This window comes from Misgurnus anguillicaudatus, chromosome 7 (genome assembly GCF_027580225.2).
Source record: "Misgurnus anguillicaudatus chromosome 7, ASM2758022v2, whole genome shotgun sequence".
In the NCBI taxonomy this organism is placed as follows: Eukaryota; Metazoa; Chordata; class Actinopteri; order Cypriniformes; family Cobitidae; genus Misgurnus; species Misgurnus anguillicaudatus.
In genome coordinates, this window is record NC_073343.2 from 6,372,554 (window position 1) to 6,397,405 (window position 24,852).

General features: G+C 37.6%; 1 protein-coding gene across 2 annotated transcripts in view; it reads right to left on the reverse strand.

Annotated features, from left to right (window-relative positions):
* Positions 1-22,540, reverse strand: part of sorcs3b (sortilin related VPS10 domain containing receptor 3b) — a 118,228-nt gene extending 95,688 nt beyond the window's left edge. For both annotated transcript variants that reach the window (XM_055172021.2, XM_055172020.2), the window contains exon 1: positions 21,953-22,540. In XM_055172021.2, the coding sequence (XP_055027996.2) occupies positions 21,953-22,540 (588 nt within the window). The remainder of the gene's footprint in view (positions 1-21,952) is intronic.
* Positions 22,541-24,852: the final 2,312 nt, after the last annotated feature.

A 24,852-nucleotide genomic window follows, 5' to 3' on the forward strand; every position in this document is an offset into this window, starting at 1 on the left:
AGCTGCCATCCGCCATGGAAACCGCTGAACAGTTGCTGCATTGTGTGTTCCGGTATTACGGACTTCCTGAGGACATTGTATCTGACCGGGGACCGCAATTCACGTCCAAGGTATGGAAAGCATTCTTCAAAGCTCTTAATATCAACATCAGTCTTACATCCGGTTATCACCCACAATCCAATGGTCAAGTTGAACGTCTTAATCAAGAATTAACTAAGTTTCTCAGAGTTTACTGTCACAAGAATCAGCATGACTGGTGTCGCTTCCTACCTTGGGCGGAATATGCACAGAATTCCCTTAAGAAAACTTCCACGGGTCTCACTCCATTTCAATGCGTCTTGGGATATCAACCGCCCATCTTTCCCTGGGATGAAGAACTCGCAGACATCCCGGCCATTGACGCTTGGTTCACCCGAAGTCAGGAAACTTGGCAAGAAACTCATGTCCATCTGTCCCGAGCCATCAGGAAGGTCAAGGAAAAAGCAGATCGCCATAGAACCCCAGAACCCCACTACGAACCTGGTCAGTTGGTTTGGCTCTCGTCCAGAGACCTGAAACTTCGTCTCCCCTGCAAAAAGTTGAGTCCCAGGTATGTTGGTCCTTTTAAAATTTTGAAACAAGTTAATCCTGTCTCCTACCGTCTTGATCTCCCCCCTAATTACCGTATCTCTCCCACTTTCCATGTTTCCCTGTTAAAACCTGCCGAGGACCCGGGAGCGGCTGTAGAGTCTGGAGGATCAGGGCCCCCTCCCATCATGGTGGACGGAGAAGAGGCCTATCTGGTCAGCGAGCTGCTGGACTCCAGACGTCAGGGCTCCAACCTGCAGTACCTCGTCAACTGGGAGGGGTATGGTCCCGAGGAGAGGTCGTGGGAGAACGCTAACGACATCTTGGATCCCAACCTCATCCATGAATTTCACAGACTACACCCGGATAAACCTGCCCCTCGTCCCCGAGGTCGTCCTCGAAAGAACACTTCCCGCGTCTGGAGCCGCTCGCAGGGGGGGGGCTCTGTGACGGATGTCAGCGCCAACGCTCCCGGTACTTCCCATTCACCCGAATACTGACTACATTCCCCATCATGCACTGTGACCCGCTGATTACACACCAGCTGCAGCGTATCAGCGGGTCTATTTAACCTGGGACTCTGCCACTTGTACTTTGCGAAGTCTTGTTTGCCCTAGCAGCATTTCTGAGCGTTTTCCCTGTGTGTACCCGTGTTTGATTTCCTGGTGTTATTTTGGACTGTCTCTTGGTTTATTGATTCTTGCCGCCTGCCCTGAACTTGGACTGGATTACGACTACGACTGCTTTCTGCCTGCCCCGATCTTGGACTGATTTAGGTTTATGATTGATTGCCGCCTGCCCCGAACCTGGTCTGTTATACGTTTACGATTACTTGGATGTGCCCATTGTTTACTGTTGTTTGCTATTTGATTACATCAATAAAGAGTTGCAAATGGAACCTAACCTGTCAGTCTCGTCACAGTTCCCTTCTCAGGGAACAACAGTTACATACGTAAACCAATACATTTTCATGTGTGAAACTATGCAAAAAAGCATTTTGGTATGAATCAACATTCGCATACAGAAGATAATAAGCATTTAAAGCGAACAGTTTAGCACGTGTGCTTAAAAAGTCTAGAAATTTTATGATATTATCCTACACTACACAGGAAATAATACAGATTTTTTTTCAGAAAACTTCTTGCATAAAATAGATTCAAGCACTTTCAATGACATGTATCTATGTATGTATATTTTCAAAAATTTCCCAGGGCCTTGAATTTTCCCCCCAGATTCACAAACTTTCAAGGATTTCAAGGACCCGTGGGAACCCTGTTATTTGATTTCATATTTAATAAGAATAAGAAATTTAACTTAAAATGTTTTTGTTCACATTTTAATTTTTAATCATGAGCTTACAAGATGAGCATAGAGGCTTGTGCTTATTATTTGTAAAAAAAAATAGTTGAACAGAGAAAGTACGTCAGTTTACATGTTCAACACCGCAGAAGCAGATGAATGAATGTTTGTTATTTTTTGCAGTGAGAGCAGAGGTCGGTAAAACATGCAACACAAATATAAACAACACAATATTACAAAATATAATTACTAGGGATGCACCGATAGGATTTTTTTGGGCCGATACTGATTTAAACAGACAACTTCTGGCCGATACAGATGCCGATATTAAACACTTGTATACAATACTATACAGTTGGTCTATTAGCTAGTTTATTTCTGCATCAAATTATTTTTAGTGAACATGGATTGGATCTAATTAACATTCAACTGACCAACATAATAAGAGAGGCACAAATTAAGCTAAAACAAATTTAATACGACAGCATGACAACCTTCAAAGGTGGTTTTTGCTATTCAGCATTTATTTTATTAACAACATTAACTCGTTTTTTACATATAATGGATTTCTTTATGCAGTTAATTAATAAACAATCGGTATCGGCCTTTCTCGTGCTATTGCCGATAGTTTCAAATTCATCAAAAATCCGCCGATAAATATCGCCGGCCGATACATCGGTGCATCACTAATAATTACAATTAAAATATAAACAAGACTGAACTGAACAAACTCCAAAGACTTTCTATATCTACCTTAACTTAATTGACATAATCCTCATTGACTTAAACTTGACAGTGTTCGCCTGTGTGTAACAAAAGCACTGTCATTTGAGTTAGTGTGTTTATCCCGCATAGACGCCTTCTCATTAGAGCTGTAATCGGGCCTTAAAAGTTAGGCCCGAAATGTCCGGAGCCCGACAGAATGCAGCCCGAACCCGAACGTACATTTAGACTGACAGCTTTTTAAAAGCCCGAACCCGTTTACAGCCCGACATTATTTAAATGTGCGCACACACACAGCTTTTGTCAAGAATAAGAAATTTACACAGGTTTTAACATTATTTATTCATGACTAATAATCTACACGCCACTTGGAAGTTGAAACAAAGAAATAAAATAAGTCATCTGTAACATTGTAACATCTCATTCTAAATAGGCTTATGCAATACACTATAAATAAGCCAATAAAATTATTATTTCCTAACGAATTAAATTAAGATAATACATTCTGAATTAAGATGGGTATTTGGCAATAACGAAATTAAGAGAAAGGCTCCGCGGGATTTGCGTCGGCACTTCTCTCCATTACTGCCAACATTAGTCTATATCCTCTGTCTAAATTATGTATTTAAGACCCGATTCATATTTAGTTATACATTGAAAAACCTACTCACCAAGATTAGGCTACATGTTTTTGATGAGGAAAATCATTAAATCCACTGTAAATGAATTCAGCGCGGTCCTGCGCTACTGATAGTTCATCCAGCAGCATTGAACTTGACCGCTCATTTACCTCACAAAGCCGGAGCGCAAGCCCGAGCCCGGCCCGAGCCCGTGTAAAATGTTAGAAATTAAGCCCGAACCCGCCCGAGCCCGTCGGGTTCCGACGGGTCCCGTCGGGTTCGGGCAAAGATCTTCAGCTCTACTTCTCATAGCCTAGAAATCTAGACGCACCCTAGCGGCCGCAAAATATATTTGCTGCCAGGGTTTAGTCTAGGCACTCACAATACACTTAACAGCTCCAAAAACCAAAATTTGGTCAGGCCAATCACATCGTGTGTAGCGTCTGTGGGGCGGGCTTAACATGATGACGACAGAGCTGCCTGCGACGGTTCCTACTTGAAAACAAAGAATGGCTGCTGCTGCTGGCGAACAGCTTTCTTTTGAAGCGGCTTTGGCCGCGACTCTGGAGGACTTAGACTTATGTTTTTCTTTGAGTGAAGAGCAAATAACCCTACTGAAGTCCTTTTTAAGCAAGAAAGATGTGTTTGGAGTTTTGCCGATTGGTTACGGTAAAAGTTTGATATACCAATTAGCTCCACTGAAACGCATGGGACTCATACGTCACCTTCTTCGTTGCTCTGATTGGTCATAGCGCTATCCTATTGCGTGCAGAGGCATTTTGAGGGACAACCTTATATCCCGCCCCTTGCATTGAGCCGTTTGTGTGAAGAGTTGCCAGACCTTACATCTTGATGTAGGTCTGGCTAACCAGGCTAGCCTTCTCATTCATTCTTGTTTTAATTTTGGAGAGTAATTTTGGACATCAAAGTATCGTGAGACTTACAAATTGCTTTCACAGAACTTCATGTTGATCGTTCTGCACGCTGCCACAAGAAGTCAACACCTATTGGCCAATAATTATGAGCACCTGCCACCAACCGGAAAGGGATGGAAATTATAGTTAAAAGGAACAATAAAATACCAAATGATCTTCAGTCATGGCACATTTATCACGTAGCACATGATATTCTGCTAACACAAATAAACAAATCAAAGTTATCAGTCTGTGCTTTTCTCGTTTAAAGATTAGAAATTTTTTATTTTAAATTCTATTCAAAGGAATATTCTTAAGCTCTATTGACAACAACTGTGACCTGCTGCATGCCACAGAAAATGGTCTCAAATTTATAGTCAAGCATTGTGACTAGTGTGATAGAAACCTCTAGCAACCTTTGTTGTTGTGTTATATTTTAAAACTCATACTATATCACAAGGAATTTAAGATTATGTCCTTTCTTGGTCAATAAGATGTCTACCTGGAGCCAACTTTTTCAAATTCCACCCACAATATTGCTGGTAATGTACAACCAGAAGATACTGTAATCATTAAACAAATTATTCCTAAAAATATTAATCATTAATCATCATTTCTTGGTGACAATACAGCTTTAACAAAAATACAAGCTTTATATTTCTGCTCAGTCTTATGTCAACTCTTACATGATTCTGCTTTTATGGCCTCCAATAGACTTTACTTAAAACTATAATAAATATTTTTTGTCTGTAATTACCACAAAATAACTGTGGTAATTAAATAGAGCTTAAGTTGTATTTAATAGGGATGTCCCGATCAGGTTTTTTTGCCCTCGAGTCCGAGTCCGAGTCATTTGATTTTGAGTATCTGCCGATACCGAGTCCCGATCCGATACTTCTATAATACATAAAAAAAGAATAAATAAGAGCGAAAAAAACAGAACCAGGATGTTCCTTATGTCATGCCGCACGCATTGCTGTTTCTGTGTGGAGTCAAAAGAGTCTAACTCTGTGCCAGCGCATAACTTTAGATGTGTTAAAAATAATTAGAATATATATAGTATATGTACAGGGGTTAAATTGGGATTTTTTGTGGGGAGGCTTTGTTGGGAGGGAGGGTTCGAGGGGTAAAATGTTTACAAGTTTTTATAAGTTTCAGTTTTAAAGCTGTGCCACATGTTGACCCAAACTTTAAAACCTGAACTTTAAATTATGCAAATCTATGAGTCCTATATGCATTTGTTGCACATGTCATTATGCACAATTGATCAAACTTTGAAGGAAGTTATAAGAATCAACCTCCTTGACTAATTCTAGGCATAAGATAGGCTACCCAGACTCTCAATTAACAAGAAAAACAACATACTGATTCAGCAATAGCCTATATCTTATAAATTAGCCATAGAGATTCCCTAAGCTGGTCAGCAGTTATACCTATAGTTAGGTCGTAATTAATCTGTATAATCAAAATACATTATTTTATTAAACTATACAATCAGTTGTATCCAGTTATCAAGTTAACATATTGTAATGAGATGAGTGACATGGCTAGACATACTTTAATACTTTGTTTCTAGACTTCTATTAAGTTTTCTCGACGTGGGCACCATTCTTACCTCTCTCTCTATCTCTCATCTCTACAGTATCCTGCGCGAATGCGCGTTCTTGAGGTTCTGAGTGAGACGCGGAGCAGCGTCTGAGCACATGGTGACAAAAACGATCAACGCGTCGTTTAAATGAGCGGTAAAAACCCGGTTTTGTCGTGGGTTCCTTGCACGCACGAGTGTCAAGCCTATGGATGAATTTGAAAGCACGTCAATAGGCTTGTTCGACTTCATGCGGCGCCGCAACAATCGACAGCCGGGTGACGTCAAACTACCGCGAGAGTGATCCGCGAAATCATACGGAGGAGTTTGCTTTTAAATCGCTCTCGCGAAACTTAGACGTCACCCGGCTGCCGGTTGTTGCGGCGCTGCATGAAGTCGAACAAGCCTATTCTCTTCTCATCAGTTCACACGCACCAGCGCAGCGCGTACACTGGCGCGGAGCAGAGCGAGACCTTAATGGATTTTAACCCTGCATATGTATCCGAGTCCTGATCGGGAGGTAACGTCCGATTCCGATCGAGTCTGAAACCACGTGATCGGGGCCGATTTCCGATCACGTGATCGGATCGGGACATCCCTAGTATTTAACTATTTAAAAAGCACCAAAATAATCCTATTATAGTTCCGCATAGCTGCACTGCATTATTCTGAGATGAATAAACTGTTTATTCACGTTTCAGCCTCAAATGTCCTCACAGACTATAGGTGAATGTGTGACGTAAGGGTGTGTAACTTAAAAATGTGAACATGCATACATGTAAAGCATACATGTAAAATAACTACTTTAAGTAGTTATAGTGTTAGTGCTTAGCTTTCCATAAGCTTTGCTATGGTAATAATCATAACAGCAAACATGTAGCATCTTTATGTTATCTCACGCCAATCAAATGAAATTATGTCTTGCAGGGAAAATTAAGAGAAACTGCACCCCTTATGGGTTTTTTGTAAATAAGCGTACGCATTCTCTATGGCATTTTAGTTTTTAATTTGCAAAACAATGTAAAATTGCAAAAAGACAGACCCTTAGTTTATTCTAATGTAATGCCCTAAAACTGGAAGATGCAAGCAGCACATCCTGTAAATAAAATCTACAGTATGATGGACAACTTAGTTTCTTGCCTTAGGAATAAATGACTAGAAATTAAAAGTGTTAAAGAGCATTGAAAAACCTTCGGGTCCGGAGTAAGTGAGAAAAAAGTAATTTGTGCTCAATGTTAAACAGAGCTGTAAGTCATTGTTTAAACAGACCTTTAAAAGAAGTGATCTAGGGGATCTTTTAGACTTGCCATAGATCATTAGCACAAGCTGTCACTGGGTTTAAAGGTTAAAAACATAAGCTAAAGTCCTGCCGTTCAAGTAAAAATAGACTGAACTAAAAGTCAAAACAAAGAGAGTCAAAACTAGACAAAGGAGTGTATAATTAACATTAACGACACTCAATGTTGTGTTTAAATGTCACTTGTATTCCTCTAATACAAATTTCTATGATGTAACTTTCCATCATTGGCAGAACTGGGTTAAAATAGTTTGCTCTATAAATATGTTGTGACCTCTATGTTATGTTTCTGGATTTTGATCTGACTTTCTTTGTTTCCGTGGCTTCTTTTGCTCCTCTCGCTGTCTTTCACCAGCACTCTCTAGAGTCTGGATACCCACTCGACCTCCTCTGCCTCTGCCTTTAATTAAAAAGACAGAGAGACAAGCTGACTCTCTACAGACCAATAATTAGACACACATACGGACACACACGGGTCTCAAAGACATATTCACACACACCTGTGCCAAACACGTAAGCATGCACACACCCACACTCTCTCTAAAGACCAATGACAAATGCACTCATGTCTCATCTCCGGGTCACTTCTGATTCTTGCTCTCTACATCCCTGGAAAGTTTACAATAACCACAATTAATCTATGTTCTCATTAATATTCAGTACTGTGACAAAGCATAGAAGCTCATAATGAATAGGTCTGTCATGGTGGATCCTATTTGAGAGGAAAACGGGTCACTGGTCTGGCAACATTTGTATGTGAGGGGTACATGGGAGTATTCACTAATCATATTATTGAATGTGTTTTATTAGATGTTTATATAGGACTTTCATCATTTCTTAAATCAGGCATGTGACTGGCACACACACAAAAAAAATGCACACAATAACACACATATAGACAAACCATTATAAATATTTAATTCTGATGGGCAATGTAGATTATAAATATAAAATGTAAGCATTTGACTAGTAACCAAAACAATGTTTAATTAAGCTGCAAGCAGCGATGGAAGGGCCCTCGCCCGCATGTGCACCGCTACTCTATGGCATTAGTAAAGCAGTGAACCAGGGGGATATGAATTAAAGTGGGTAAATATAGGTGGATATTCAAAGGAAAATTGATGTGCCACAACGCCTGTGTGCAGTAGGTGGCGCTATGACTGTACCTGATTATTGTTATATTGACATGTTCAGGCCGGGACCCCTAACAAACGTGTGAAGTCTGGGGCAGATCGAACAACGTATGCCTGAATTACAACAGCTTCCTGTTTCATGGCGAAACATCAAACTTTGCCAGGCTGCCACGGACACGTCCTTCAACGAAAAGTCAAGATCTTCGCAATTTATCATCGCAAAGGGCTTAAGATCAGTTTGACCAGATATGATGATGATTTTATTAAATCTCTAAGAGCAGTAAATGACAGCGTAAAACATGCCATTTCCTGCTACCTCTAGGTGGCGCTATGACTGAAGCTGAATATTGACATTGAAATGTGTTCAGGCCAAGACCCCTCATCAAACATGTGAAGCGTGGGGCAGATTGGACATTGTTTGCCTTATTTATAACAACTTCCTGTTTCATGGCAAAAAAGCTGAAATTCGTCAGGCTGCCACGGACACACCCTCCAACGAAAAGACAAAAGCTCCGCAATTTAACATTGCAAAGGCTCTTAGATGAGACAGACCAAATATGATGATGATCTGATAAAATCTCTAGGACGAGTTCGTTAAAGTATAACCCCATTCACAGAGACCTTTGGTCCCAGAAAATACCCGTAAAATTGCCAGACAAGCGTCTGTGTGAACACAAACTCGTCCCGTTAATCTTCTGGGATTGTTGCCGGAAAGAGGACCTAGTCAGATACACGGATAACCCTCTGTGTGAACAAGAAGCCGAAAGAATGCCGTAATGGGCGTGTCGTGGTGAGGACGTGCGCATCAACACAACAAAAGTTATGGTTCAGCTTCTTAAAACGAGAGATAACATGCATATAGACATTCACCACGAGAAATGTTGCAAACTAGATTGACGCAGTTATCAGGAAATGATAAATGAGACGCAGAAACAATGACACATGTGCCATAGTGAGGACTTGCGTGTCATGGCAACATGAAGTTGGTTCAACTCTTTAAAATGAGGGATTTACAACATTCAAGACAAGAAATGTCAGCAAACTGGACTGAAGCAGATATCAGGTAAGTTAGCTCGTTACTTACTGCGTTGAAACGGAGATCATTCAGCAGCATAAAAGAATATCTTAATATGCAAACTTCAGACGCTGCGTAGAAGAGAGGGCGGGACTTTCAATAGGTCACGTGTCTCCTCGGTGCTCGGGCCCTAATTAAACGTGTTGATAAATGTGCAAAGCAAAGTAATTTACATCTGCAATCATTTTAATTTGCAGTAATCTGTAAATTAGTGAAAAAAGTTGGACTTCTTTTCCCCCCGTCTGTTTCTTTTATTGTTCAAGACATTTGAGCCAGCTCAACAAAGGTTTTCTGTCGGTGCTTAAGTATAGTGCACACCAGAACATTAAATAATTTAAATTGAACAACAGACATGCATTTCATTGCCTTTATGGGGTTAATTAATAAACAGTCGGTATCGGCTTTTCTCGTGCTATTGCCGATATGCCGATTTTTTTCAAATCCATCAAAAATCGGCCAATAAATATCGGCGGCCGATACATCGGTGCATCACTATAGTATGGTTTTTACAGACTGGGTCACATATAAAAAATGTTTTGCAATAATTGTGCTGCTTTTTCTGACATATTTAGACATTTGTATCCATTTATAATTTATCTATTGTTAGAAAAGGGCTGGATGAATGAATACAGTGTGGATACCTGTCTATTATAGACAGATATATAAACAATATCCACTTCAAGTATATAGACAAAATAGTATTAAAATATTTGCCTGCAAATTTTTAGCAAGTGTTACAACTAACCCTGCATGTACCCCATTTGCACTTCTGTGACGTTTGGTGTAATCGTCCAAGAATGGTAAGTACTAGAAACAAATTAGCAGAGATGTGTGTGTTGCGTAAAAATATAATTAATCAAACTCAAATATTTTTTGAATGATTAAGCCAAAGCCAAAACCAAAAAGCGTTAGGTTGTGCCCCGCTCTCCCCTACTGGTTAAATTAACTGCATTATGTTTTTTAAGTCACATGTTTTCAGATCAACAAAAAAAATGATAGGGGCAAATAAAATGAGAACAAATCGAGAAATTAAAAGCACATAAAATAAAAAAGAACAAAGTTACAAATAAAGTAAGATCTAACAGTATTGATTAGGTACAGAAATAAAATCAAATGAATAATAATATTGTTTTAATTTTATACATTAAATATAATGAATCTTTTTAAAGCTATAGAAGTGATTTTGTAGTTTGATTAACATAATGACACATACATAAGCATTTATTATAAGGAAACTGTCCCTTTAAGACCGGATAAGCGTGGATCCATACACTGACATATCTGATTTGTTTCTGAATGGTTCACTTATAATAAATGACTGTTTTTATGAGAATACTTGCCAAGAATGTTATTACGAGATAATTTGTGTGTATATCTCCTGTCAAGTGCAGAGAAATTCTGTGTTTGCAGGCTTTTTGAAAAGCACCTCTCCGTGCGTGGGCTTATGAGTGTGTGTCCATTTAAGTATGAGTGCATGTCTATGCGCACAGAAAACAGCTCACTTTAGCATCTTTGGCACTCAAATAGTCTGAAAACATTTCATTGTAAATTTGGCAAGGCTTTTAAACACATGGAAATGATAAATATTCTACATAAATAGTTATTTCTCATTTATGCTTATTAAAACAATCAGTTTAATGTAGGCCTATGCATAATGTTTCTGTTTTCCCACAAATTTGATTCAATATTTGATGACTTTTCGTCCCGAATGTAGTCGCTCTGCACATCCTTAACAAGCATGCGTATGAAAAAGTGTCAAAAATAAAACTCATCTGATTTACGTGATTTAGACCAGTGTTTCCCAATCCTGGTCCCCGAGCACCACCCTTCCAGAAAGTTTTAGATGTCTGCCTATCTAACACACCTGATTTAACTCATTAGCTTGTTAGGGAGACATGTGAACCATTCTGAAAGGAGGCTGATGAGTTGAATCAGGTGTTTTAAATAAGGGGACATCTAAAACTTTCTGGGAGGGGGTACGGGAGGACCAGAATTGGAAAACATTTATTTAGACAAGTCATCCCACCAAAGTCAGAAAATACGGAAATCCGTACAGAAAAATCACATCCTGGTAAAATGTAGGGGAACCGATGTACTGTTACCAGAAAAAGTAAACACTGAATTCACTAAAAACGTTATAAAAATATTAGGGTTGTCAAAATGAATACGTTAATAACGCATTAATGCAAATTCATTTTGACGCCACAAATTTTATTAACGTGCAATTAACACAACGTGCAATTTCTGTTTGACCCTTGGTCTAGCCCATAGATAAACTGAGATGCAGCCTTAGACAGTAATTGTGGGCCGTGTTGTCTAAATGAGTTGGAGGTTTTCATAAAAATAAGAACATTAAGCTCTTGTCTAGCAAATTCAATGCTCTAAATTGTCATTGAGCATCTAAAATTATCTTTATCTGTATGTTTTCTGAGAGGTGTGCCATCCTAAATGCTTAACTAATACACAAAGGATGGTTGTCCATCCACTTGCGCGTCTGGGATTTTGGTTTCAGTTTTAAAACATGCAGGAATTAGAAAATAGAGTGCAGGACTTGGTTGATATTAAATTAATTATTAAAAAAGATAAAGTTCGGGACCTAATTGGTAACACTTAACAATAAAGTTAATTAGTTAACATTAATTAATGTGTTACCTAACATGAACAAACCATGAGCAATACATTTGTTACAGTATTTATTAAAAAAAAGATTTTAATAGTAATTGTTGAAATTAACATTAACAAAGATTACTAAATGCTGTATAAGTGCAGTACATTATTAGTTCATGTAAATCTGTTTTGACAATAATTCATGCAGATACAATATGTTATGTCTTAAGTGAATGTTGGGGGAAAATATCTGATGTGTAACATTATAATTAGATCCTTGCATTATAAAGTAGATCTTAAAGCTGTCTGTCTCAATGTCAATCAAACAATAAAAGAAAAAAGTTGAAGTTGTTTTTGACTTTGTGTGTGCAAAATCTATTGGTTTTATCAGTGATTTTAAGGTATGGATGTGGTAATTTTGTGGTAATTTTGGATTTTTAAATTAACTTTGCTGACTCTGTCAACTTCAAACTGTCATGTTTTGCCAGATACCAACAAATCATGCATTGTTTTGAAGGGTTTTTTTTTTGTTGAGAAAATGTCAAAATATAAATAACTCATTTTTGAAAATGTGCTTATTCCGACTCAGTTTCCCAGCATGGGTCACAAATGATGCAGCAGCAAAAAGAAAATGGAGAAAGAAAAAGGTCTTGTGAAAGAAAAATTCATATACAAAACAATAGTTGATGGTAAACATACATTTCCATAAAGCATCTATATTAGTCCACACCCATGTTGATTAAAAACTTGAAGTGTTTAATTAAGGTAAATTTAGAATAAATAAAAAAAGTGTGATTAATTTGCGATTAATCGTAAATTAACTCATGACAATCATGTGATTAATCTAGATTAAATATTTTAATAGATTGACAGCCATAATAAATAAATACATTTCAGTGAATTCAGTTTTTATTATTTCTGGTAACAGTAATTCTGTTTCTGATAGTAATACTGTATGATTAGTGAATACTTCCCTGTACCCCCACATACAAATTTTGGCAGTCACTTTTTGATTACTAGATTGACACACAAATCTAGTGTAAGCACCTATGTTTATTTTTTATTTATTAAGATAAAGAAATCTGTCAAAACTATGTCAATACCAAAGACTATAAAAATATGGACGTAGTGTCGGTGACGTCACCCACAGGTTTGTAAAAATCTTTTTTAAAGCCAGTAGTTGGCGGAGCCTGCTGTCACAGCGCATGACTCGCAGATAAGCGGAAATGGGTAAAGAGGCGGGACGTGGGTGAAGCTGAGGTGGCTGGTTGCTGAAACTACGCCCGCCTAGCTCAACAATAGAGAGTATGCACATGACGTCACCTTCGGCGAAAGTAACTGCAGTTATGCCCACTGAGGTGCAAAAGTCTCAGTATCAGCATAATGTGGAAGACGTGTCTAAAATTTGAAAAGTAGTTGTGTTATCGACTGTGCTAACAGATTCAACACAAATTGGGAGCGGTCATTTTTCGGAGTGTAAAAAACACTCAAAGCAGAAGTAAATCAGTAGCAGCCATATGTCAGGTATGTAAAATTTTGTGTGTTATTCTGTGTAATTGCAAAGTTTTGTCAGTGAGCCTTTATTAAAAAACATCCATTATGATGAGCCTTGTGTTCTAGAAAGGTGGGATGGTTTAATAGTGTTAGGCAAGACAAACATATATGTCAGGAAAAGCAATGTCTGGCCATATGCCAATGTCCACAGAATACTGGTTGTTTGGCAAGTTGTTAGGGTCACTATCAAGGCCAACTAAATTCAATTTAAGCTGATAATAGTCAGTTTTACTGGCGTTTTTGCAGCAGCTGCTATGAAAACCAGCTATTTTGTTGAATGTTTTGCCACTCAACAAGGTGAGCTCCTGCGCGGTCACATGGAAAACTGACATCGTTGCATAACCTCTTTAGTGACAATTTACCACCCTCACAGTTGTCATGAAGGGCAAAATTAGCTATATAGACCAAAATCACTTTTTGTACTGGGCTTTAAACATATTATTGTATAAAGTTGGCCATTTTAACATGGGGGGGTCTATGGGAATTGATTCCCTTTGGGAGCCATCCTCTAGCGGCCCGACAAAGAATTGCAGTTTAAGTCACTTCCGTATTGGTTTCACCAGAGAGATCAGAAGGTTGCCCCTCGCTCAATATTCATGAAATACTCACTGAGAAATCATTGAGAAATCAATTGAAAAGATTTGAAAATATATCATAGAGAATGTATGCCCTTTAGAGTGATGTTTTTAGGATCTCAATTACTATCCATGAATGAGTTTTAGCAACTATTTGAATAATCACTGTTGTATATTCTGTAACAAAATAACCTGAAAATCAGGAGTATAACAGGGAGTTTAATGATGTAGGTTTGATGATAATTTGAAAGCAAACCCCTACAGCATTTGTATATGTAATTCTCTTATTTTGAAAGAATGCTAAGCTTTACAACAACATCATGACAAGATAATTGTTTCAGAAAATTATAATCCTGTGCTTTGTTAATGATGAGACATTGTTTCATTTAGCTTCCACTGTGCATTTAAATTTTAGATGATGTGCTGAACTTTAAGCCACTGTATAAAGCTAGAAAAGATATATAGTTTTGTATTCAAATTATTATTTAGTTTCACAATTCATGTGTCTGTAAATCCTTAGTAAGTTTAAATAAAATATGTCTTTTGACACCGCCCTTTTGTGACTTTACGACTGTAAGGATTTATGTAATCCAATCTGCACATCAGGTGACAAATTAAAGGTCAATGTGCAAATATATGAACAGGCTGTATTTTATTAAATGATACCTTTAAGAATAGTCTGTTGAAACTTTTTTATGTAGTTGATCACACTTATTGGAGGGTATAGATACTAAATAGGCAAAACTAACCAAGAATAAACAAAGTCCAAAATAATGAACTAATGTAAATGTGAATGAATGATCAAAAAATATCAAAACAAAACCCAAATGAAATAGTATTTAAATATATGATATCACCAGTTCTTTATATTTTTTATTGTCCCCAGTAATATTCAAAGTTCCTAGGGCTGTCACAATGATTAAATAACCGTCTCATCGCGATTGATTGACCTCATCGCAATGATTTCAGATCACCACAATGATTGCACATCTCTTAAAAAAACACAAGGGGGAGCTGTAGCACATGTATAAATGAGACCGTATCAGATGGCGCGCCTTAACTGACAGTGTAACACAATTTTTTTAGTTTTTGAAAGACATTCATTAAATAATTACTTTTAAATATGTGTATTAATATTTACTGCCAGAATATTTAATTTAAATAATCAAAATAATGTTTGAAAATATTTCATGAACAAACAAAAAAATGTATGAGAATTACATTTCAAAACAATAAAACAGACAATTAATCGTCATAGTCGTCAAAGCCCTAAACAGATAATTAATTGTCATAACTAGACATGGGCCGGTATGAGACTTTGGCGGTAATACCTTAAGCAAAAATACCACGGTTTCACAGTATTGCGGTTTTGCCATTGCAACACTAAAATGTGTTATTTTCAAACTTATAAAAACAACACCTTTTTAACTGGACACAATACATTTTATTTTTAAGCAACATACAGCATGTAAAGTAAAGCCTTTAAATTATAATTTTCTTTTGAAAACATTTTTTGGTAATATATGAAGAGTTTGGTTCCAAAACGCGATAAATGAGTTACTGCCCAAATCAGTATTATATCAGGTCAGTAGTTAAAAGTAAATTCTTAATTTTACACAAAATCCAATATCCGCCGTGTTATTCTGTCATCTTTTCTCCCTTTTTTTCCCAAAATGCGATAAACGCCACTCCTCCTTTTTTACAGAACGCAATAAATCCATTCCTGAAATTACAGCCCGACCAGTCACGCAATGTAAACAAACAATGGCGGCGCGCTGAGTACACAGAGTCCTAGTTTTCCTCATCTACTTTGTACTTCGTGATCAACAAACAAAACAAAATTATACTTTAATTGCATTGCTAAACCTGTGATGGTTTTCTGTGACGGGAAAGAAACGTAAGCCATCAACATCTAATAATTTCCGCGAGAGGCACTTGGGTGCTTGTTCCCCCGACAGCATCAAGCTTCTCATGCTAACACATTGACCCCAGAGGATCTTATGAAAAACGTTACATTATTTTACTCAAAGTCAACGAAAATCGAGCGGGACCAAAACATTTTACAGCTGATCGCTGTGAAAATGTAAAGAGACGACGTCAAGTATAACCGCAGCAATGACAGTGTTCTTAAATAACAAAGTAAGTGTTTTGGTTAATGCCATTAATGTTTATTTTTTATCATTGTATACCACTAGTCAACTAAATTAATATAAAATGGCAAAGATGAATGCACATTTATACATTGATTGAATAGATTTATTGCATTTTGTGGAAAAAATAATTCGTTTTTATAGTAAATCTTTGAAAATCAAGTTATGGATTTGAATTTTGAGGTTTTTATAACCTAAAGATGCTATGTGAAAGTTTGTAACAGAAAATAGTGGTTTTCATCTCGTCACTTTCTTGGTAAGAAAACACATTTTCATCGAAATTTGTCAAAATGGATTTATTGCGTTTTGGAACCAAACTCTTCATATATTAAATGTAAATTAAATGACTTAATGATTTAATTAGTTTTGTGTAAACCCAACTCATACCTTGCAAACGTTATTACAGAAAATGTTAGTGGCTTTGAAACCTTGACTGTTTAAAACCTCGATATACCTTGAAACCAGTAACCGTCCGGCCCATGGCTAGTCAATCATCAATTTATTAGACAATTAACCGTTAGCCAAATTTCAAAACCATGACAGCCCTAAAAGTTCCCCAGATTTCTGCTTTACAGCACTGCTGGCAAACATTTTATAAGATATATAATCTTTAAAAAACAGCAGTGATTTACAACTCAACCAAAACAGTGACTTCCTCTCAAACTACCTCATATCGAAAGGTCCTTTAAAACATGTGTCTCGGCATCAGTGCTTACTGAAACCACATGCAAACCCACCTCTACACACTCATTTTGGATGTCATTCCAGTGTGAAACCGTTGGACAATGTGTAAACATTTGGATGGACACCAAACCCAAGGACATACCTGTAGCTCACTGCAGGCAATGTGTAGGACACAGATACACACACTCACTTACACAAACTTGTGCATGAACACACAGACGAATGCACACCTTGTAACTCTACAGTATGCATGCCTGGAAAAGTTGACTGCCTGTATAGAGCATTAACAGAACAGCAAGCCAAGTAACAGACAGTCGAACAAAATAAGTCCTGGTTTATTTTGCGCAACCTGTGATTGTACAACCATAATCTGCGATTCTCTCTCAGCAGGTTGGAGAGTTTTTCAGAACACTAAAATCACTGCTCGATCACAATCAAGCTCCCGTGGAGTGACTTCCTCTGGAGATGTGCTTCCTTAGACACATTTGCATAAGATCTGGTTAGTCTAGACAACAAAATACACAAATCCTACTTTCACAATGATTTCTTGCTCTGCGGGGGCTACTCTCAGGGAAAATGTCACTGTGGACTTTGTAGGGTAAACTATGGATCAGGACCCAAGGGCAGGCGTAGCAGGGGCCGCAAAATGATTCTCTTGCATTTCCATCATCTTTATGGATTTTCATTGATTGTTTTTACAATTGAGAAAGCAGCCAAACAGCCTCTCCATTGCCGTGAATCAAAAGTGAAAGCTTTCAGTGACATTAGCCCTAAGAGAGTATGCTTTCAGCAGAACACACACGCTTTCTCGTACACACACACACAAAATCTCAGTCCACTTTAGATAAGCTTGAGTAAAACTGATGAACCATACGGATCAATCTACTCACCAAAGCCACAAACATCACAATATAGCAAACGTTTGAAACATGCAAAAAGTACTCCGTTTAAATGACTCAGCGCATCAGCCAAACACAGTTGAGAAGCTATTATCATGATAAAAAGAGACACTTGTTGTGTCCGAAACCACTTACTTGTTCACTCCTCCACTGTTCCTTATACAGCAAATAACATTTGAGTTCACTATAAGTGAATGAAAGTGAGTGAATAATTTCAAACCCTGATGTAAATACAGCGCCATGCGTCAGAAAGAACTCTCTTGGACCCTAAACATCATAAACACTTTCCCTAAATTAATATCAGTCGCTTTATGGATAGCATTAATTAAATTTAAGTTCATTTGTGAGTGTTGCCGTCTCACATAGGAACATATGAAGAGTTTGGTTCCAAAACTAGATAACTTTACATTTTTTCAATTTAAATCAATGAAACTGCCATTGCTTTGTTTTGATTTAAGCCTACATAACTAAAAAAAATAGTACAATAAAACACAATAAAAACATGATAACATAATAATAAACATGTTTTGTTAAAAATGTTAAAAACGTTATTTAAAAATTTCGTTTTGGAATCTCTTATCATATAAAATAGTTGAGTTAGCAAGTGTACATCAAATGTACAAACTTGGAGTAAACGAATTTAGGAAATAAAGTTGTTTACTTAGGTTTGGAATACCACTACAAAATGGCTGACAGGGCTCCAGACTGACACCAAATGGTGGCATTTTGCCACCAAAATTTGAGAGTGTGCCACTGAATTTTACATCCAGTCACACATGTGCAACCAGTAAATTTGACCTTTTTTTGTGATGTGACACTGAATTTAAAACAGCACATTGTACTTTCTGCATCTATTATTAAAGTATTTATTAGTAATACAGTGGAAATTAGTAGAAATTTCAATATTTGGTTAGCATGTTGATTTACAGTGTGTGCCCCTAAATTGTCTGGTTGCACCCCTAAAATTTTTATTTGGGGCCAATGTGCTCCTAGTGAAAAAAGTTAGTCTGGAGCCCTGGTTGACCTCCAATTTAGTGCTTCATAGAACGCGAAAGTAAGTGATGCAACGTATTTCCCTTCTTTGTGCGAGACGTCCGTTTCAATAGCCAGCCGGTAGAAAGTAGTGTAGTGGGAGTACGCATAAAACATGATTTAAACAGTTATATTAAATATTTACTACACCTGCCATGTATAAACCAGTGTGAGGATGAAATTAAGAAGTGTCCTGATATATCATATGAAGATACAGTACATTCAATCATTTTATGTTGTTGCTCGGGGATGATGGGTCTTCAATGCACAAATATAAAAGCACAGAGAGAGACATACCAGTATCTTTACAATGGAAAAGTCAGCCGAGTGTTTGTATAATAGACCAAGACTTCGTGTTTTTAACCTTTCAGGCGATGGTTTAAAATGTCACAACTGTCCCTCTGGTGTGAGGTTTTTTTAAACGGCCATTTTTAATTGACTTCAAGCGACAGATCAAGCTTCACGCGGTCCAACAGTCAAAATGTCTTGTAAATCCGAGTTGATTCAACAAAAAAATTTAAGGCAGCAAAGTATTTTTTACAGTACAGTGCATGAGCTTATGAAATTATTTGCTTTTTTAATTATTTGCTTTTTCATTTTTAACAAAAGTACATGCAAACACATTAAGAACTATAATATTAACTAATAAGACGTTTATGTCATATATAATCTGTACTGTAATTACATTTTTGTAATAATATAGTTGCAGAATAAATAAACCAGCCGCATGTCGCATGTTTTTATCAGCATAATATAAGTTGTTTTTAAAAATTATTGTATTTATTTTTCACTGGCAGTTCTATGAAAGGTTTTACTGGATGGATGTGTGGATACAGATCATGGGTGCACGTGCGCCACCTACACATTCAGCTCTTGTGCGTGTATTATGGATAAAACAAATGTTTTGTAGAGATTTACTGCGTTTGTAGCAGCTATTCTGGCAACCACTGGATTTCATAATAAACATTAAAAAGCCAGTCAAAACGGCACACTTGTGTCCCTCGCTGTATGACTTCCAAGTCTTACACAAGGAGCTCAAAGATGGCGTCGCCCACATTTATGTCAAAAATAAGGTGGATATAAGAGAGGGACACAACTACTGTCTTATTCTCCATGATGTCATCACACACCTGCGCTCATGTAACACAATCATTATGACACCCTTGAATATGTATGCGTGTGTATCGCTCTATTTGCCTGCGCTACAGGTATCAGTCCATCTGTTCTCTCCTTCTGGAGCAAACAAGAGTATTTAAGACTGGCTGTGTCATTGTATGTTTGTATTAGTGTGTACAAAAACATGTGTATGCATGATTTGAACTATGTTAGGTGGCAAAATGGCCTCACAATTTAAAATAAATCCTGACATTTGCTGCACTGTGAGGAACTCAATAATAATTGCAGTTCAAATGGCTTAAAGATTACTATATAATATTTCAATTAAATGATTTTTAAGGGTAGTGTAAGGGAATAGAAAAAAACATTAGCTCAGTATTAAAACCATCATGTCACTGTAATGATAGGAGTGCTAACGCGTGTTTTGTAATGTGATTGAGTGAGGTACAACAAAGGTGTGCTCTCCAAGAGAAAGAACAGTTATTAGCTTTATCACTATTGTTGTAATAAGAAAGGCTTCACATCTGATAAAAACTGGGATGACAGAGGACTTCATTTGTTGCTTGCTGCTAAGAGGGTACCAGTGTCATCTCTACTAGTGCTAACATAATTTCCTAAACTGATCTTTGGAAAATACCATATGTGCCTCATTTGTCATTCATCAACATGATATTTTTTTTAAAATAGGGATCCAGATGCCTTCCTTTGAACAGTTTTGTGGTTCATTATGCATTGTGGTATTACTGTGAATGCAGGTGTGCAAAAATGTGTATGTCAGGAAAAGATAGAGAGACAAACAGACATGATTAAAATGATAGATAGAAAGAGAGAGAGAGAGAGAGAGAGAGAGAGAGAGAGAGAGAGAGAGAGAGAGAGAGAGAGAGCTTCTGTAGATGCTATCTCTTCTATGGCGTTCAGTTTGCATCTCTGCCATCTCAAAATATCACTCATGCAGCTCGGTAAAAGACACACCAAATGGAAGCACCAGTCTTAAACTCTGCTGACAGAGTTGCTCATTTATATTTCAGATGAAACACAGAAATTGTAAAGGAAAAGGAATGAGTTTGGGCTAAAATAACATGTCTTATTCAAATCAAAACACATAGCATACATAGCAGAGAGGCACCTGGGCAGTTCTGTGTTAAAAACAGGAACCACTGTAGATCACTAATAAAGATAATTAATTATTAATGAAGTACATTGGTCCTGGTAGACAACTGATAAAGTCAAATTGAGGTGGGCTATATTAATGGATTCCTCAGAATTGTAAAAAAAAGCATACCAGAACAGGTGTCCTGATGAAGCACAAAATACGTAAAATATGATGCATAATTGTTTAGGTTACATAAGACTGAAAACAAAAGTCTTGTGTGAAATAGTTTTTGCTAGTAGTTAAATAAATGCAAAATGATAACAGCACTGCAAATATGATTAATATTTCCATACATCTTAAAATGAATGCGTTAGAAAGTATGTCCATAAGTGACATGGGCATTATTAAAATATGTCAGAGATCCTGTAAGTGTTATAAAATAATAACAACATCAATAACAACATAAAAGCATCTGCGTAACAACATAAAAGCATCTGCGTTAGGTTGGTTCCAAATATCACTAAAAAGGAAGAAACTTTAAACTAATCAACGAAATGTTTAATGGGCTGCTGGTTGGGAGACGGATTGATTTTTTCGCTTTCATTTATTGATTGTATTCTTGCGTCATGAAATTCGCTATAAATTTATAGTGCGTCAAAGGCTTGTGCAAGGACTTTTTCCGGATGTTTGAACTTCGCATGCATTGCTTGTCGATTCACTGTTTAAAACATAATCACACACAAAAAAGAGTTTGCAATCAAACAGGGTGAGAATAGAGGGGACACACACAAGCGCGCGCACGTTTCCGTGAGATGTATGATGAAGTAAGTCAGATGATGTTGCAGCTCTCGCGAATCATAATCCTCTCTATTAAACACATTTTAGATTACTGTAGCAAAACCATATGAGAACACTAAAGGAAATATCATAAATGGTCCATAAGTGCCCTGGAAATCTATATAATAAACACAGAAACTCTATAGCTCTGATAACATAAAGTTTAGTGCATTAGATAAAGTTTCTACTCACGCTGCTATTGTGTCCGGACCACAGCACCATGGCCTGATTATGAGCAGAATCTCCGGAGAGGGCGAAGGTGGACGTGACCAGGTGTGGTTCATTTTGCTTCGGACTTCTGCCGGTACTGTCAGCTCCTCCTGTGCGCCTGAAGTCGAACCGAGGCGCGGCTGCGCCGTTAACACTTTTCTCGTGCTCTGAGGAGAACACACTGCGCTTTACTTTTCTGGATCCTCCTGAAGATACTGTTGAATAAACTTTTCCGTCGTTTTCTTTAGTTGGGCTCGCCTGAACCACGCTGGACAAATGCGCGTTCTCTGTGTTTTGTCTCCCGGGAGAGCCTCTGTTCGCTTCGGTGAAAAGTTGAGGTCTATCGAGACCCCAAATCCTGCTTTTCAGGGCGCTGCCGACCGTTACACTTTCAGATTGACGGTTGACAATAATAGTCGGCGTAACTTGCGTGAGCGCTTCATTCCCGCGGATTTTAATTGGCGAGGAGCACGAAGCGCAAGTGATGTCTGCGCTCGCGGGAAGCGGCACGAGAGCGCACAGAAAAAACATCCGGATCCAGTCAAGACCCAAACCACTGACATCCTTCATCCTTTTCACTTGTTTTTTACACCCTACAAAGTCCACGTAAGTTTTCTCAAAAAGTACACCTAAAATAACTTTCCGTAACAACAGTGACGTTGGGCATACCTGTGCAACCGTCTGTGATCTAAGGGTTCGGTCGGTTCTGAGCGGGGAGTAGTTACCGAAGGGGTGGAGCTGCTGAGTGACACGCGCTCACTCACGCGCTCCTGCTAGGATACAGCGCGAGAGCAGAGAGTAGTGACAGGTGCGCGCGTACAGCTATGGCCTCGAGGGTATCCGCGAGCAGAGACATCTGGATGAGTCTAGGCAGCTTCTTTGATATTAATAAGCAGGGGAACTAATAGCCTTGTCTCCATCACATGAATAAGATGCAGATAAAAACACAGCAAATTGATAGACACTAATAAATCTTGGAATTAAAAAAGGTTACACTTTTTATCAAAAAGATTAAATAAAAATTGTACTCTCGTTTTTTATATTTACAATGTAAATTTAGTTTTGTGGTTCAGGCAAATTGTGTAGTCAAAAATATCCAATGATCCAATATTAAATTAGTGATTCCTTTACTTTTCTCATAAAAGGTTTAATTCGAACAGAAGTCTGCATAAATAAAAGCACCCGCATACAACAAAAATCTCTTTAAAAATTCTGTGGTGAACTGCAAATAGGAGACTTTAAAAAAAAGGCACAGGATGAGAAAGATTTGCATTCATGATTAATTTAAAACAACCTGTCGATTGCATGATTAGGGAGAGAACCTACATTAAGGGGAAGCGAGGAAGAGATGTCTTTCTTCTCCTTTGGGAAGTAAGTGGCGAGTGTTTGAAGCAGGAGGGGGTAGAAAAGCTTTTTTATTTGGGTTAGTTAAAATATGCACAATTGCATGAACAGTATCTCTGTATGAAGATCACTGTAACGCGCGCGCAAACAAAATGCAAGCTGTCTCACAGGACTGCACCTGTCACGAGGTCAGTCATAGTCTTTCTTACTTTGATTGAGGTGTGCGGGAAATTAGCCTGGCTGTGTCCATCACATAAAACCTTTAGGATTTACTCAACCACCTTTATCAGCAGTTTCAGCTGACCTCTCACCCTTATTTTCGGTTGAAATGATTTGTTGAACATACTGTACTGTATTGAACTCAAGTACGCTTGATTATTTTTGAGCACATTTCAAATGAGTTAACTCTTTGTGGTGATTTAACTTAGGTTTAGAGGCAAAATATTATAAAAAGAGACCAAAATGCTCCCAATATTGTATTGGGTTCATTTTTTATCTAGTTTTACCACTAGATGGTGATATTTTAGCCCAGATATCTATACTTTAAAAAGCACCTATTTCATTGCTAAAAACAATGTTATTTTATGTATTTGGTATAATACAATGTGTTCGCGTGGTTTATGGTTTAAAAAAACATTATTTTCCACATACCGTACATTTTGTAGCTCTAGATTTCACTCTCTTCCTGAAACGCACGGATTTGAAAAGCTCTGTGTCTCTGATTGGCCAGCTAATCTGTACGTTGTGATTGGCCTGAATACCTCCGGAAACGTGACGCTCCTTACCATGTTTGAAAGATTCGGTTGCTAACAGGACTTACAGACTGTGAGTCCGAAGCGGGAGAAATTATGATAATGTCGGTCTTGTACATCACCAATCCCAGAAAGTAAACTGTTGCCTACAATCTGTGTGTTTGTTGTGAGATTTACATTGGATGAGATAACTTGCATAATTGTTTACTTGGGGTTAGTACCTTTTGCATATCGTTAAAATGTACTAATACACACTTACAAACTAAAGGAAATTTACAAACATGAATTGGACAATAGGTGCTTGTTAAAGTTATTATTTTATAGATTTCATAAAATATATTTTAAGCATATAAGGCCTAAATTTCTTTGCAGGTATTTGACGTATGTACAGTTTTGAGCACTGGGATGTTGACACAATGACATTTCACAGTGGGCCATGTTCCTTATTGTCATAAAAAAAAAAGTGATCAATAAAATGTTCTGTATAGCTTATTGCGGCTAGCCAGGATAAAAACTTTTATATGGATATTTTTTATTGTTGCTATCAATTGTGATGAAGAAAAACTGTTCCCCCATTAAAGTAAAAATGAACAATGTTATTCTTTAGAATCAGTAGGCCTATAACTGTGCACCAGTAAACACAGACAAGCATCTGTCTAAAACAGAACTTTTACGTACGACCAACTAAGGTTTCAACACAACAACACAAATAAATGGCGTTTGTGGGCCAGACGTAACTTCCGGTAGACTTTTGCATAGAATCAAAAACAACAGAGTCCTAGCTAA